The sequence below is a fragment of the Mauremys reevesii genome, linkage group 3 (genome assembly GCF_016161935.1).
Source record: "Mauremys reevesii isolate NIE-2019 linkage group 3, ASM1616193v1, whole genome shotgun sequence".
NCBI classification, from domain to species: Eukaryota; Metazoa; Chordata; order Testudines; family Geoemydidae; genus Mauremys; species Mauremys reevesii.
Window position 1 is genome coordinate 141,885,488 of NC_052625.1, and position 15,907 is coordinate 141,901,394.

Below are 15,907 nucleotides of genomic sequence, written 5' to 3' on the forward strand. Positions count from 1 at the left end.
GCCCCCTTCCATCAGCCATCATTTCACCATCTCCCGTTACATATTCCTTCCATCTGTGATTCCTTGCCATAAAAGAAAAGGTATTTTTCTTGTGTTCTCCCTATTTTTTGTACACTATTTTTATTGGTTTTGGTGTGATTACAAGAAATTCTCTTCAGACAGAATAGAATCTTTATAGGCGAAACTCATTACTTTTTTTTTTTTCTCCACAAAGTCTAAACTCAATTAAGTAACAATTCTGGGAAAAACTTAATTTGAATCTTTATTTTTTTTCCAATTTCAGTAAGAACAGCTTTACTAGCCATTATTGGTTTTATGCCAACCAAAGGAGAGGGAGCCATAGGATCCCTAGACTACACACCTGAGGAAAGAAGAGCACTTGCCAAGAAGTAAGTCTTATTTTTTTTTTTTAACATCTATGATTTTTATATTAAAAATTGTTGGAGATCTGAAGGAAAGAGGATTCCCTTTCCTCTGATCTGGATAATCACTTCTAGGATTGTCAGTCAATTGGAAATAAGCAACTATATATCGAGATTATTATTAATTTATTTCTTCAATGCAAACAGTATGCTTGTATCAATGTGACTACATTCTGGTCTTGTTTCTTTGCCCAAGTTTGTTTTGCCTTCAACATCAATTCCCTTTAAATTTTTTATGTCTGTAAAGACTTTCTTTCTGCACACTTTATCATGTAACATCTATGAGAAAATGGTAGGAGTGCTAATGCCATCTGTACATTTGTCACTTCAGCCCAACAGAATGTTTTGCCAAACTGATTTCGTCCTAATAAAAAGAGAAGTAAAATGAAAGTGAGAGTTTTCAGGACCAGTGACTGGTCTCAGAGTTCTAATTGCAGAATTAAGGAAGTGGATCAATGGATCTTCATTTTGCATATCAAAACAAGATCCCTTGCTCACCCTTAGAGCTTCTTAACTGGACCTTTTTTGAAATTCCAGTTCCAATTAAGGGAAAATCTTAATTGTCTTATTACCTCAAAGGTGAAATGGTTCTGCGGAGTTACTATCTTTATGTGTCATAGTAGGACTTGAATAATAAATATAGCTCTTAGAAGCAGGTAGTAATATAAATTTGTTGATGACAAGTTTTCTCCTTAGCAGCAGTGTCTCTTAAACAACAACCCCTTATTCTCTTCCATGCCTTGCCATTCAGAAGATTTAGTGGGGCATATCCAGCCAAAAGACCAAACGTCGTAATTGAAGGTTGATGTGAATTTCCATTTCTAGAAGGGGTGAAGACAATGTATGTGTTCTACCTAGCATTGAAAAAAAATGTTTCAGCTATTGTTCAGAAAGATGCTAAGTGCGCAAAGTCTGGAGTTGTGTGGCCCAATTGAAGGCTGATCTGTTAGTGCTCTTTAGGACTTCCTTCTGAAGGAAAATGTAATCTCTAAGAAAGGTATTAGCAAAAAGAGATGCTTTAGATGTATTTGCAAAGTGCTTAACAATAGCTTATATGTAGGTGTTTGATATCTTACATGGCTAGAGCTCTATGGATGAATTTACAGGATATGCAGAGCAGTATTTCTGACCAGAAATTCATTTAATGAAAGTCCTTAAAGAAAGTAGACCGTGGTCTTTTGGTATTTGGCTTCCTCAGTGTTGCAGCCTTACTCTTAAATAAGACTTTCATTAATGTTATGAGTTCAGATGTGACAACACTTTGGGCAGTGTGGTTGAATGAACAATGTGAAATATCTTAGATTACACCACATCTGCCTGCCCATTCCAAAGGATTGATTCAGTAGAGTAGTTTTTGAAGTAAGGACTCAGCATTGGACAAAAGGCTGGTGCTTAGAGATTTATTACCTTAACACACCTGAGGTGCACAGGGATCACAACAAATTCCACTTGCTAATAGTTTTGAGAGTCCATCTTGGCGGCAAGAAGGTAGTGAAGGAGTAAAGTGGGTCAGTATATCACTGCCTTGACACGAAGGCAGTGTGGAAAGCTCAGCTTCATTTCGAAGACAGCATGTCAACAAATACAAGATTAATAAGAATGGAGAATTCTAAAGGTTAGCTTGTCAAAATAAGGCACCCAGGAACTGCAGGTCCTCTTGTGACTCTGAGTCCGTGATTCTAACATCGGTCATCAATCAAAGCAACTTGCTTGAGAAGCTATGTCAACCTCACTATGACTGGATCATCCATCAGATAATCCATCATATAGATTTGGGAGCACAGTTAGTAAAGTGTTCAGCCAGTTGATGTGTGGGGGACAGTCTGGATCTGTTTACCTTTTATTTCAACAAGGATGTTGAATGTTGTGGCATCTGATACTCTGTTGCATTAAAGAAATACCCACGTTGCCTCTCTTCAGACCATTCTAAACATAGCTGCTTAGATGATCTTCCTTGTCTATTCCTCTGATCATATTGCCCTCAATCTTTTTGAATCCTTTAACAGTCTTCCTCATTACTACCACATCAGATTCAAGATTCCTTTTCTCACCTTCAAGACCCTTAACAACTCTATTTATCTGTCTTTTCTCTTACCACATTGCTCCCTACTCTGTCAGTGATGCCAGCCTGGATTCCGCACACACCCTGTCTCTGGGGTGCAATGTCACTGCCTGCTCTGTAGCCCTGGGTGCCTTAAATGCTCTGCTGCTGTGGCTCACAGCTCAGGCACCAACTGCCAGCAGACAAGCATGCAGCCCTGGTTCAGCACTCTGACCTCAGCAGTCTGCCTACAACACAACAGCCCCACCTTGGTCTCCACCAGCCTATGTTTCTACTTGCAGGGTGACCCCCAACACCCTCCCAGTCCCAAATTTCCCCAAAACCATCAGCCCTGAAATGGGCAGCTCTCCTGGAACATTCAGAGTAATATGGTCCTCTGGTTCTTTAAAGAGACAAAAAAGCACAGCAACTTGTTGCCTTAACTGGGGTTAAAGGTCACTTCAATTCAAACACAGCACTGGCTTGGTTTAGATTAAAAGTAAAACAAGTTTATTAACAAAAAGAGAGGTTCGAAGTGAGTTCAAGTACAAGGGATAAAGACAAAATGGTTACAAGCAAATGATAGTAAAATACTCTCTAGTGGCTAAGACTTAACTCAATAAACTATTGCCTTGGTTCAGGGTGGATTTCTTACCGTTTTTTCTTTCCTGCCATGACTGTCTTTTTCTCAGTCAGGACCTTCCACAGAAGTACAAGGTGCTGGTTTCTCTTGTCATCTTAGGTGAAAGATCTTTGCCTAAGCAGGTTTTTCACCTATATTCAGCACCCAGAGATTTCAGCCACCTTGGCTGAATGACCCTTCTTTCTCAGCTTGCAAGAGCTGTGGCCTCTTATGTCTGTCCAGTGATGGATGCCAAGATGGCATCTTCTCTCTCCTTATGTCTTCCCAAACTCACTGTTTCATCCCCGACTCAGGATGGCCTTATGCTGTTATTCCTTTCCTGTGGACTTCCTATCCCATTGCTGAGTCGTATGTAAATGGGGCTTCCATTGATTTTGGTCACACCTTGCTTAATTTTATTGGAGACAGGTAGATAGCCTTCCCTCCTGTGTGTGGGAGAAAACCTGTTTCTCTTCCTTTAGTCAGACTTTAAACCATAATATTAGTGAGTATCCATGTTTCCTACTATAATGTTAATACATACATTTCACAGTGATATTAATCACCAGCATGTCATTAGTTTTCATAAAAGACCTTGCTTGATACACTTTTTTATAATACAGTAATATTTAAGGTTAAGATTTTGTCATGGTTATTTTTAGTAAAAGTCAGGGACAGGTCATGGGGCCATAAACAAAAATTCACAGAAACCTGTGACCTGTCCCTGACTTTTACTAAAAATAATTGAGACAAACTGGGGGATGAGAGCCTAAACCTGGCTGCAGGAGGTGAAATCGGGGACGGGGTCCAGCACCTGCCACCACTGTGGCTGACAGCTCTGGGCTCCCTGTCGGAGCTGCGGGGCCGGTGGCAGGGAGCTGTGGGGTCCCCTGCTGCCCGGGGTCCCCCCGCTGCCAGTGGTGGCTCAGTGCTCCGCCCCTGGTCGCCTGTAGTGGCTGTGATCTGCGAAGCTGGCAGCTTGGAGCTCCGGGTCCCTCCACTGCCTACAGCAGCTAAGAGCTGCAGCAGCTCCTTACTGCCTGCGGTGGCTCAGGGCTCTAGGGCCGCCTCTGGCTAACGGCTCCAGCCCCACTGCCCTGGGGCTGAAGTAGAAAGTGTCACAGAGGTCTCTGGAAGTCATGGAATCTGTGACTTCGGTGACCTCCCTGACATAATCTTACTTTTAATAATATTGCATACAATCAGTTGATTATATTACTTATCATTTGAAGTTCGGTCCCCTGTTTTTATAGTTCAGAGGCTATCTCATCCACTCACTAGGTTGATGGCTTTGTTTGCCTTTTATGTAAATATGCCTTCATTATCTCTGTCTGATAATGAGGCTGGTCAGACAATTACACATTCCTTTGTCTAGGGCAGAGTGGGATTATGTATTGCTTGTCAAACAAATTTTAAAACCTAATTCTAGCATGTATCCATAACTTTGTGCACACCCCATACATACATCATGCTAGAATATTAATGATCAGTGAGTTACTCATTTTCCATTGATCTCTTACATAACTCCTTCTAGATACAGATGACGACAGCAGAGTGTGAGGTGTAATGAATATGTCAGGCCTGATAGGAATTGCCGATACAGAGTAGTGAACCCCCAGTGGGCCTTGGTATCACACCCCTATGTTTATTTTTCAAGGAGCCTTGACTTTGCTCCTTCTATCATAGCATCCTCTACACACAGAACACATTACTTCATCTGATTTAAAAAGTCACTACATTCTCCATTAAGTCCTTCCTCAAGACCCAGTTCTGCAATGATGTCTGCAATAAATTAGCCAGTTAATTATGATTAGGTAATTAGGTAGTTGGAGATAGTATACTTGCACTTTGTTTATATTCCTCTTTTCCTCCCTTCATGTGTTGCTTTTCTCCTTAGATTGTAGCTTTTTTAGGTGTGTACTGTGTCTAGCATATTGTGGGTGCCACCAGACTACAAATACTAAGTTTCTCTGCTTTATGCCTCTTTTCCCCCTGATGGTCTGCATTGGTAGGAATATGAAATTAGCTGACCTTTTCCATCTTTAGATTCTATGAGAGCCCAGTGATTTTAATTGCTCTTGCTGGCCAGAAGGTTTTTGCACCTCTTTAGCCCCATTAAGAACCAGAAGTTTGTACAATCTTCTTTTGCAAAGTACTTGTACTCCAGAAATAAGAATGTCTTTTGCTGTTGTCTTGCCTTCTGAGGAAAGAGCATTTAGAAAAGTATGTTATCCACAATGATCTGCACCAGCATTTACTCCAAATGCTTTATTTGGGACTCATTGTAGAGCGTGTCATATTTTGCCTGCACATTGTATAAGTCCAGGAATGTTCGTCAAAGAACATACCTGATTTTGATAGTGTTATATTTCTGTCAGCATCATGTGGACAAAGTATGGAATCGTCCGTTATTCATTCTTTACGGTCATAGTTTAGATTAGACCACAGGTTAAATTGCAGGATAGGGAAAAGAGATGGCTGGAGTTAATATAAGATACAAGAGGATAAGTACCAAGAACATACCTGTGGGCGTGGGTGGCTGTGGTGGGGGGCGGAGGGAGAGAGACGTGTATAACAGACACTGTCGGCAACCTTTCAGAAGTGATGTGCCGAGTCTTCATTTATTCACTCTAATTTAAGGTTTCGTGTGCCAGTCATACATTTTAACATTTTTAGAAGGTCTTTCTATAAGTCTATAATATATAACTAAATTATTGTTGTATGTAAAGTAAGGTTTTTAAAATGTTTAAGAAGCTTCATTTAAAATTAAATTAAAATGCAAAGGCCCCCAGACCGGTGGCCAGGACGCGGGCAGTGTGAGTGCCAATGAAAATCAGTTTGTGTGCCACCTTTGGCACACGTGCCGTAGGTTGCCTATCCGCTGTCTATAGTATGATAGAATCATAGAAATGTAGATCTGCAAATGACATTAAGCGGTCATCTAGTCCATCCTCCGGCACTGAGGCAGGATGGAGTATAGCTAGACCATTACTGACAAGTGTTTTCTAACCTGTTGTTAAAATCCTCCAATGTGGGGTGTTCCACAGCTTCTCTTGGTAACCTGTTATGGTACTTAACTATACTTGTAGTTAAAAGTTTTTCTTAATATCTAACCTAAATTTCCCGTGTTACAGATTAAGCCCATTACTACTTGTCCTACCTTCTGTGGACATAGAGAACAATTGATCACTATCTGTTATATAACAGCCTTTAATATATGTGAAAACTGTTATCAGGCTCACCATCCCCCAAGTCATCTTTTCTCAAGACTAAACATGCCCAGTTTTTTTCATCTTTCCTCATGGGTCAGGTTTTCTAAACGTTTATCATTTTTGTTGCTCTCATCTGGACTCTGTCCAATTTGTTCACATTTTTCATAAAGTGTGACACCTAGAACTAGAGACAGCGCCAGCTGGAGTACTCACCAGTGTTGAGTAGAGTAGAGTTGAACAGTTCTCTCTTGTGTCTTGCATACAACACTCTTGTTAATACATCCCAGAATGATTTTTCTCAGTTGCATCATATTGTTGTCTTACAATGAATCCCAGTATCAGAGGGATAGCTGTGTTAGTCTGTATCTGTAAAAGCAGCAAAGAGTCCTGCTGGCCTGAAAGTCTAAGAGTAAATTATTAAACAATTTGTAAGCACCTAGAGGATAATAGTGTAATAAGAATAGCCAACATGGATTTGTCAAGAAAAAAATCATGCCAGACCAACCTAATTGCCTTCTTTGACAGGGTTATTGGCCCCTAGTGCATAGGGGGAAGCTGTAGACCTGAGACATGTTCTGATTTTAGTAAAGTTTTTGATACAGTCCCACATTACATTTTCATAAGGAAACTAGGGAAACAGTCTAAACAAAGTAATTATAAAGTGGATGCGCTACTGGTTGAAAAACCATACTCAAAGAACAGCAGTCAATATTTTTGGTCTAACTGGGAGGATGCAAAGGGTTAATTTAAAAACCAAAATCTTGGTTATACCTAAATGAGGGCTATTTTGGGGATTTTGTGTGTGTTTGTGTGTGCGCGCGCATGCAGAAGCCTGTCATTGAAAGTCTACTATTAGCATCACATAATGAAAGACCCCATCATAACATACATGTGTAATGTAATAGAGTCAACGCTGCGATAGGAACCTTAAGTTTGGATTTACTGGGTATAAAGTTTCTCTGTTGTTGCAATACCATGGCTTTTTGCATTATATGTTTTGCTGGTTCTGATAATTAATTTATTACAGAGATAAAACAGCCATTAATAATGTTGGTAATATCTTTAATATAATAAGAGGTCACAGAAATATTATAAAAACTGGGAGTAAATATTTTCCATAAATTAACTCTAGGAAGGAGTATATAGAATTCCAAGCGCAGATTTTTCAACACTGCAGCCAATGATCGTTGCTACAGATTGATAGCATACTTTATTTTTTAACTGTTTATGCTAATTCTGGCACCTCAAGTGCTTTGGTAGGTTGTCTTGTTAGTATTTCTTATTTTTCATGAAGAACATTGTTTAAAACAAGAAAATGTCCATTTAAAACTATTTTATTTATCAGGTCACAGGATTTCTGCTGTGAGATATGTGGCTCAGCAATGAAGATAAGTCTGTTACCATTAACATCAGGAAGTGCTTCAAGCCAGGCTGACGAAGAGGCCAAGGAACTTGCCAGACAAATTAGCTTCAAGGTAGACTGACTATTTGTAATTTTTCTTTCTTTGTTCGCTTAATTTGAGGAAACTGCAAGTGTGGTATTGCTATGAGGAAACAAAAACATTGAGAAAATGCTTACATTGTAACACAACAGCACTGTATTGTACTGCTGTGCAGGAGACTTGATTTCAGTGTAGGCTGTGGGAAAACAGACACTTCCCACGGTTGGTTTCTGGGGAGATGCAAACTGATGTGTTGTCCAAACAAGCACCGACTATGGTTCAGTGACAGTGGTAACAAAGGTGATAGTAAAGGTTGCCTAAACATGTCCATTCTAACTCCCTGTTTTCAGTTACTAATAGCTTGATGAAATTTTCCAAGCTTAGTTTAGTGTTTTCCCAAACATAAATACTTTTGAGAAGTTTAGACAAACACAGTTCTGATGATATTTTTGTATATTAAGAGAGTCAAACATATGCTCTTTTCATTATGTAAAAAAAAATTGCTAACTTTTTTCTCCACAAGCTGCACAGCTGAAGAGACTGAATGTAGAAAATTGGAGTCTAGTGTGGATAGGGCTCTTAGCAGGAAGTGCCTTTTGAGTGGTCCAGTGAAATCAGGTTTTTGTTTAGCCAAGTATGATCCTTAGAAAGTAGCATGCACAATATGGTTTTCACCAAACTTAACAAAGTGAACCACTGAGCAAGACTCTGCTGTACATGGAGGCAGCAGGGCTTTCTTAACTGTAGTGAAACATGTACCTCAGTGTTGCATCTTATACAAAAGACTACCCATTGACTTCAGCGTGATCAGAATTTCACCCTGTATCTCCAGTAGTACAGTTGCCCCTAGCACTGGGCTACGATATTGGTTTGGTCTAGAATCAAAGTGAATATTGCCACCTACTGAACAAGCAATACCAATTTTTGCAGCACTTATATGTTTCTTAGTAGTCACCCTTCCAAATATGGATCAGGCCTGATTCTGTTCGTAATCATATTTTTCATATGGTGATCTCAAAACACTTTACAAAGGTGGAGTAAGGAGGAGAAATACAGGCACAGAGAGTTAAGTGACTTGCAAAAGGTAAAATAGTGAACCGTGCCCTTTTTGGTTCTTTCTGATGTATAAATCCTGAAAAGTGTGTGGGATGTCTGTTTTTGTTCTTCTTGTTAAATACTACTAGTTTTTAACAGTAGAAATATTAGAAATGTCAAGTCTGCTCTTTTTTGATTTAACAGATTCTCTGGTGATCTTGGCTCACAATCCATATTTTTCAGAGCTCTTAATTGAAAAGTTATGGGAGTACAATCTTTTAACAAAACTATTTTAGAAGTGTTTTTCTCAGGGCGTTGAGTTGAACGGGAATCTAACAAGCAAGCAAACAAATCCACCACATAGCCTAAATAAAATCTCTTCCCCACTCAATGAAGGTTCACATTTTTAAAGATATCTACCTACCTATCAGACTTACATGGCACCAGTCATCAGGGTATTTGTGTCTAGCACTCTTTATGTACTTATTTATCCACGCACCACAGGGAAGTACTATTATCCTCATTTTACAGATGGTAGACTGATGCACAGAGATACTAAGTGACTTGTTCAAAGTCACATAGGGTAGAGAAGGGAATTGAACCCAGGTCTCCTGAGTTCCAGGGTAGCAGCCCAGCCACCGGACTATTCTTCCTTTCTAGGTCATCATAAACCTACTACAGAACTAGGGGTCTATACACTTCTAGAAAAAAAAAATGGGTTAGCAACACCTGAATTTCTAATGTATAGCACAAGCCTCCCCAAACCCTTTCAGATTGCATTCACACATCAGAAGCAAAAAAGCGCACAGTTCCAGTTTTTTCTACTATGCCTATTGCCTTTAAGTGATTTTCCCAAAGCCATGGCATACCTTCTGACTTCCAGTTTTCTGACTTGATAGGCTCACAGCACCAGGTCAGGTTTTCTTATTAACATTTGTCTAATACAGACTGCTCTTTTGGTACACACACAATAATTGTGGGAATTACCATTGAGGGGTGTAAGAACCATTGGAATTTCTAATAATGGATGTATTCCATGTTAGCATTTGGAATAAGAAAGAACTGTTGCTATACGCTTCTCAGGAAAAGCTTCAGTCTTCTGTAAAGTCCTATGTCCAAGCTATGTTTTTGTGTAGTGCACAGTATAACATGCTATTGTTGTGTTGACCTACATTTGAACAAGTAGTATATTTGATATAACTGAGTTACAAAAAGCCAGCCTATCTAAATGTGAAGGGAATAGAATACACTGATCAGGCAATCAGTGAATTGATCTAAAGATTCATTTCAATTTTAAAAATAATAGGAACAATTTCTAGATCACCTGAAATGTTAGGTGTATCAGACAGAACAGCAAGGCATGACCAACACAAGGGAACCAAGAGCATAGAAGAGAAAACAGTGACATTAAAATGTCAGGAGATAAGCTCTTGTTATTTACACAACTTATTGGTTCCTAATCCCTTGCTTCTACTTTTTAATACTACTACTTATATTTTCATTAAAACATATGTATTTAATAAAATTGGAGAAAGCAAATTCACTAGCTTGAGATTCGGACTCAGGGTGTGGGAAGTGTAGCATTGCACGTCTCTACCAAAGCACTTTATCTACACTGCATGCTGTGAGTTAAATTGATTCAGACCAGCTGTTTTTACTCATAGTTGTGTGCCATTGGTTAAGTGTTCAGTTCAGGAGAACAATGCTACTTTTTCCCCTCTGCTATGACCCCATTACAAGTCACCATTAAGATGTGTCACTTTCTCTTGAATCTTCAAAGTGAGAACACTGTTAAACATTTAGCACTTCTCAATGTTAGACATTTTAGAGATGCTAAGAAACAGTTAATGTTTTGACCTTCTCTTATCCCTTTTGCACTCAAAATTAAGGGCCTAAGCCTGTAATGTGCTGAATGCTTCTCGTTCCCATTAGTATCAATTAGGTTGTAAAGCATTCAACACCTCACAAGATATTGGATTCTAATATTAAATAAACAGTTTAATATTCTTAAGATGTTGAGATGTAATATTTCTTATGTCTTTATGAAATGAGGTATTGTTTGGGGTTCCTCTAAGCTAGGATAACATCCCTGAAGAATTTCCATTCCAGATATGAGCCCCCTAAAGACATTTTTTTGTGCTTTTATAGTTTGAATAGCCAGCTGTTTGCTGTTGGTTCCATCATGGTTGGTTGTGGTAGAGAAACAAGACGTAGAGTGTTGACTTCTGCTTTGGTCCAGTTCAGCTTTTTCAAGAAAAAAATGTGGCAGTAGAAAGCATGAAGGCCTAATGTTAAAGGAAAGCCTTTATATATGTAATACATTAGAAAAAATACTCTCAGACAATCAGTGCTTTCATAAGGATTCCCCAAAGTGTTGTCAAAGTTAGTGAGACTATGTAAGAAATATAACTTTTACAAAATGTTTGGCATTTATTTGAGGTAGCTTTTTTTTCTCCTCTGAAGGATGCTCCCAGTTTTGTTCCTTATCTTATACCCCTTTTGGATGTTAACGTCCACCATTATATACAAGCAAGTAAAACTAAAAATCAGAAATGTGTCTGCAGGTTTTTTATTATTCAGAAAATTATTCAGAATTGCAACACCTCAACAAATTCCAGAAACATTGTATATAGCTTAAACACAATTTGCATGTCTATTGATAAGGATTCAGTAAATCTCATATACTGTAAATGTTGAAACAGATGCTCCATAATAGATCAAATAAACCACATTATAGTATATTATAACTAATTTGATCTCTCAACTGAAATGTACAAATGTATTCTCTTTAGGCGGAAATCAATTCATCCAGAAAGTCTATCACTGAATCCCCAAACACATCGGAATTGAACCACTCTGCCACCTTACCTGAGTCACAACAGGATGGTATAAGTAGAGCATTCCAGAATCCAACCACCAGTACAATGGTATGATGTGTTTGATAAATTTTATTAAATGTGAGTGGATTTGCAAATGGAGGCCAAAATCAGAAAACCAAGCAATGTATAGACATGTCTAGAGAATTATTTAGCTGATATGAGACATTCTTTAATATTGTGGAATACTTAGTTGTGTAAGAATATATAAGAAGATAGACATGTGAATTTCCTTATATTTATATGATGATCAGGAAAAAAACTTTTTCTTTACACATTTAAAAAACTCTTGAAATCAATACTTTGACCGAAGAGCAGTTAACAAAATAGACTATGTATACCAAAGTAGAAATTATGTGGAGAGGGCACATGCCATTGTTAAAAAAAAAAATGACACCGAGTTACCAATTAGTAATTAGACTAATTATACTAACAAGTAAAATTAGCACTGATGTTGAAATCTCGCTTACTGTCCTCCTCCAGACTCTCCATCTGTCCACCTTGTGAGCTCATCCACATCCAACTATTACCTTCCCTTGGTCACAGTCCATCTCTTTCCCTCCTTCTGTGTACAAACAAGATCTCATCTCCCCAGTCCTTAGGTAGGGTCAAGGGTGGCTTTATTATCTTTCCAGCCGCTAGTCTTTCTCCTTCTTTTGCTTTATTTCCAAATTAATTGGCTTTGTCTAGACTAGGATTTAAGATGTAATGTTAGCACTTATCAGGATAACCTAGCCTTTAGTTTGATTCTTTTAGTGCATTAAAGACAACTGTGTCTTATTGATAGAAGACTCTTAAAAGGTGTTAGTTAGCATGTGTTATGTAATCTTAAATGCTAGTCTAGACAAGGCCATGGAGTGGGCTGTCTGTAAGAGCTGTAATAATTTACTGACCTTATACTGAATGCCAAGTCTATCTACTCTAAACTGACTGTTATCCTCTGCATCTAAGTCATCCCTAAGCTAAGTCTCAAGATTAATACTTCAACCTTGTCTTTTCTGCTTCCCTTGGTGTGGCTAGTCACTTTCCCTTCCTTGATATCCTGTCTTTTCTGAGCTTCTGTGGCACTGTCCTTTCATAGGTCTTCTACCTCTTTAGCTGCTCTTTTATTATTAGGGTTGTGAGTTCAATCCTTGAGGGGGCCATTTAGGGATCTGGGGTAAAAATCTGTCTGGGGATTGGTCCTGCTTTGAGCAGGGGTTAGGACTAGATGACCTCTTGAGATCCCTTCCAACCCTGATATTCTATGATTCTATGATGGACAGTTTCCCCTTCATTCCCTCTCTGCTGGTTTCCTTTGGGCTCTGTTCTTAGGCTCCCTCTTCTTTTCCCTGTGCACCCCATCCTTGGGCAACTTCATCCAGTTACATGGATTTAATTATCAACTCTGACTGTTGAGTAAGATTTTGAGGCAGGGACTGTGTCTTCTTACTTGTATATAGAGAAGCCCTGATTGGGGCTTCACTCATCTAGATGACTTGACATAATCTCAAAATCAACATAGTCAAAATAGAGCTCTGAACCTTTTCTCCCCAAGTACCTCCACTAATTCCATTTTCTGTATTGGTTGATAACAGCACCACCCTCCCTGTACCTGAAGTCCATCACTTGGAGATCATCTTTGACTTTGCCCTTTCCTTTGCTTTCCTCCTCCAGGCCATAATAAAATCATTTCACTTCTATAACATTTACCCTTTATTGACCATCTCAACAGCCAAATTCCTCACCTGCATCCTAATAATAAACAAACCTCAAATACTACAATCTCTTCCTATATCTTTGTTATTAAGCACACTTGCTCTTGTGTGCATGCACACATACCGCCACCCCATCAAAAATGTTGCTGCTAGTGTCTAGTCTAGAATTTACCTGTCACTTCAATCACTACCTGGAAGGCCCTGAATGCAATGGAACCAGTGGGAGGGAGGCAGGCTGCAGGAAGTCTCTACACAGTCTGCACCTCCTGGGAATCACCATACTTTTTGTGGGGACTCCCATCATATAGTTGATTTTGTACTGATGAATGCTGGTCTGATGAATCCAGAACTGTACAGATCCACCATACACTGAGATATGTATGCAGCTGCTACAGAGGTTATGGCATTCCTTGGGCTGCAGTAGCGACTGCGGAGCACAATCTGTTAAGAAAGATTCTGCTTCCCAACACACAGAATGTTTACTCAGGCTGGTTATTGAAGAGGATTTAGCCCTTAGTTACTTGTGCATTTAATTTAAAAATGCCAAAGGATGCTCCTTGTGATAACTTCACATAGGGCAAGAAAAGTGAAACAGTACTTCCCAACTATAGAGATTTAAGAGTAAAGAGGACCATGAGAGGGCTAATACTTGAAGTAGATACCACAAAGTGAGGGAGTCTGTAGAGGCCATTTCTGAAAATTAGACCTAAGTGACCTGCCTAGATTTGCCCAGCAGTTTGTGGCAGAACTGGGATTAAAACCCAGATGTCCTGACTCCCAGTTCTGTGCCTTAACCACAAGAGTAACCTTTCTCTTTTTCCATTTCTTCCATTAATTGCATATTATAAATAATCAATTTATTTTCTTCTAGTGTTGCATCATTCAGTAACTGTATCGTGTTGGTTAAAGATACACAAACATTTGTGTATCTGAATACTACTGTAGTTTATTAAGAAGGTTTCAAGAACTTTATCCTTCTACATACTGTCCCAGTCTCTTACACCAGAGTGTGATATTCTTATGCACAAGAGGCAAAAAAGTATGTTTGTTGTGATTTGCAGATTTTCTTTTAATTAAATAAGATTATGTTCCTGTTTTTATAATCTCTGCAATAAATGTGGCTAAGTAAATGAAAATATTAATTCTTACCATTTTAAATAAATTGTGCAGTTTATTATGACATTTGCATATTAATACTGCCAGGGATAGTGTTTATATAACCCAGCCATTCTGGAAGTGCCTAAGGCCTGGTATTGGGCCAGGGCAGCTGCTGTTGTGACTGCTTCAAATGCAATCTAAATTCACTGATAAATTGTCGACAAATCTCAGATAAGCTGTGGTGGTTTTTTTTAGCAATGATGGGCTGCAAATTGGTTAAAAAAACCCAAAAAACACGTCAAATCACGTCAGACCATCTGTTGCATCTTGCAGTGCACTTTCGAGCTATGTGGAAATACAAGCATGCTAATAGCATGCATTTTTCCACAATAAGGATTTCTTCCAGATTGTTCAGGTTCAGAATAAGCCATTTGATTATATTCTTTTTACCACAGATCCTGGCTCTCAAGAGTATTGAATTAATTAAAACTAATTCACTGGAGTCAACAGAAATAATCACAGGCATCTTAGTGTTTCAATTGGAAAAGAAGCCTTTTTAAATAATAAGAATTTAATGATTCCCATTTCTAATAATACTGTTTTCTTCAGTAGATTATCAGTTCTACTGCATGCAGTTTTTTTCAGAGCAGTTGACAAATATGAAATGATTAAAGCTTTAAACTTACATAAACATTTATTTATTGCATGTGATGGACTGCTGTCAAAAGTAGATTAATATTTTAAGGGATCAGATTGTCCATCTCTCTGCTCGTATTGCTTCAGTGAGCATATGTTTCAAAAGCTGCCCATGTTTCTGAGCCGCCACCATTTGGGAGTAGGAACCAGTTTAATAGACTGTCCATTTCAGTCACTGGAGAGTGAGGAGTCCTCAAAGCTGAACAGAGGGAAAATGAGATGTGAAATGTGAAGGGTTGTATTACAGGACCTGCTCTTATTCTTTCTTAGGGTAAACTCAAGCTGAAGCTAATAAAAGCCTACCCTGAGCAAAGATAGTAAAAATGGGCCTTGATCTGCTACTAGGAAGGTGAGGTAACCCAATGAAATTCAGTTCCATTTTACTGCCAGGCATTCTTTCTCTACTACGGCATATTTCTGTTCTCTGGGAAAGAGTTTCCTACTGAGGAATAGGACTGGGTGTTCTTCCTTCCCTACCATTTGAGAAAGTACGGCTCCCATCCTTACCTCAGAGCATCCATTTCTAGTAAACTCCTCAAAGACTGAGGCTACTAGCACTGGATTACTGCAGAGGGCTGTCCTCAGATCTGCAAAAGCTTCTTCAGACACGCAGGCCCATTTCATTATGTCTGGGCCCAGGCTTTTATGAGGTCCATCAATGGGTATGCTCTGGTATCAAAGTGGGAAATGAATTGCCTGTAGTACTCAACAATCCCCAGAAATGCTCTGACCTGTTTCTTCCCAATCAGTCGAGGCCAACTTTGTA

The 15,907-nt window shown here is 38.9% G+C and overlaps 1 protein-coding gene across 2 annotated transcripts in view; it reads left to right on the forward strand.

Moving 5' to 3' along the window:
• The window catches only part of UBE2J1 (ubiquitin conjugating enzyme E2 J1), a 50,057-nt gene that overhangs the window by 24,936 nt on the left and 9,214 nt on the right, over positions 1-15,907 (forward strand). For both annotated transcript variants that reach the window (XM_039531121.1, XM_039531122.1), the window contains exons 5-7: positions 284-389; positions 7,643-7,772; positions 11,567-11,701. In XM_039531121.1, coding sequence (XP_039387055.1) covers positions 284-389; positions 7,643-7,772; positions 11,567-11,701 — 371 coding nt within the window. The remainder of the gene's footprint in view (positions 1-283; positions 390-7,642; positions 7,773-11,566; positions 11,702-15,907) is intronic.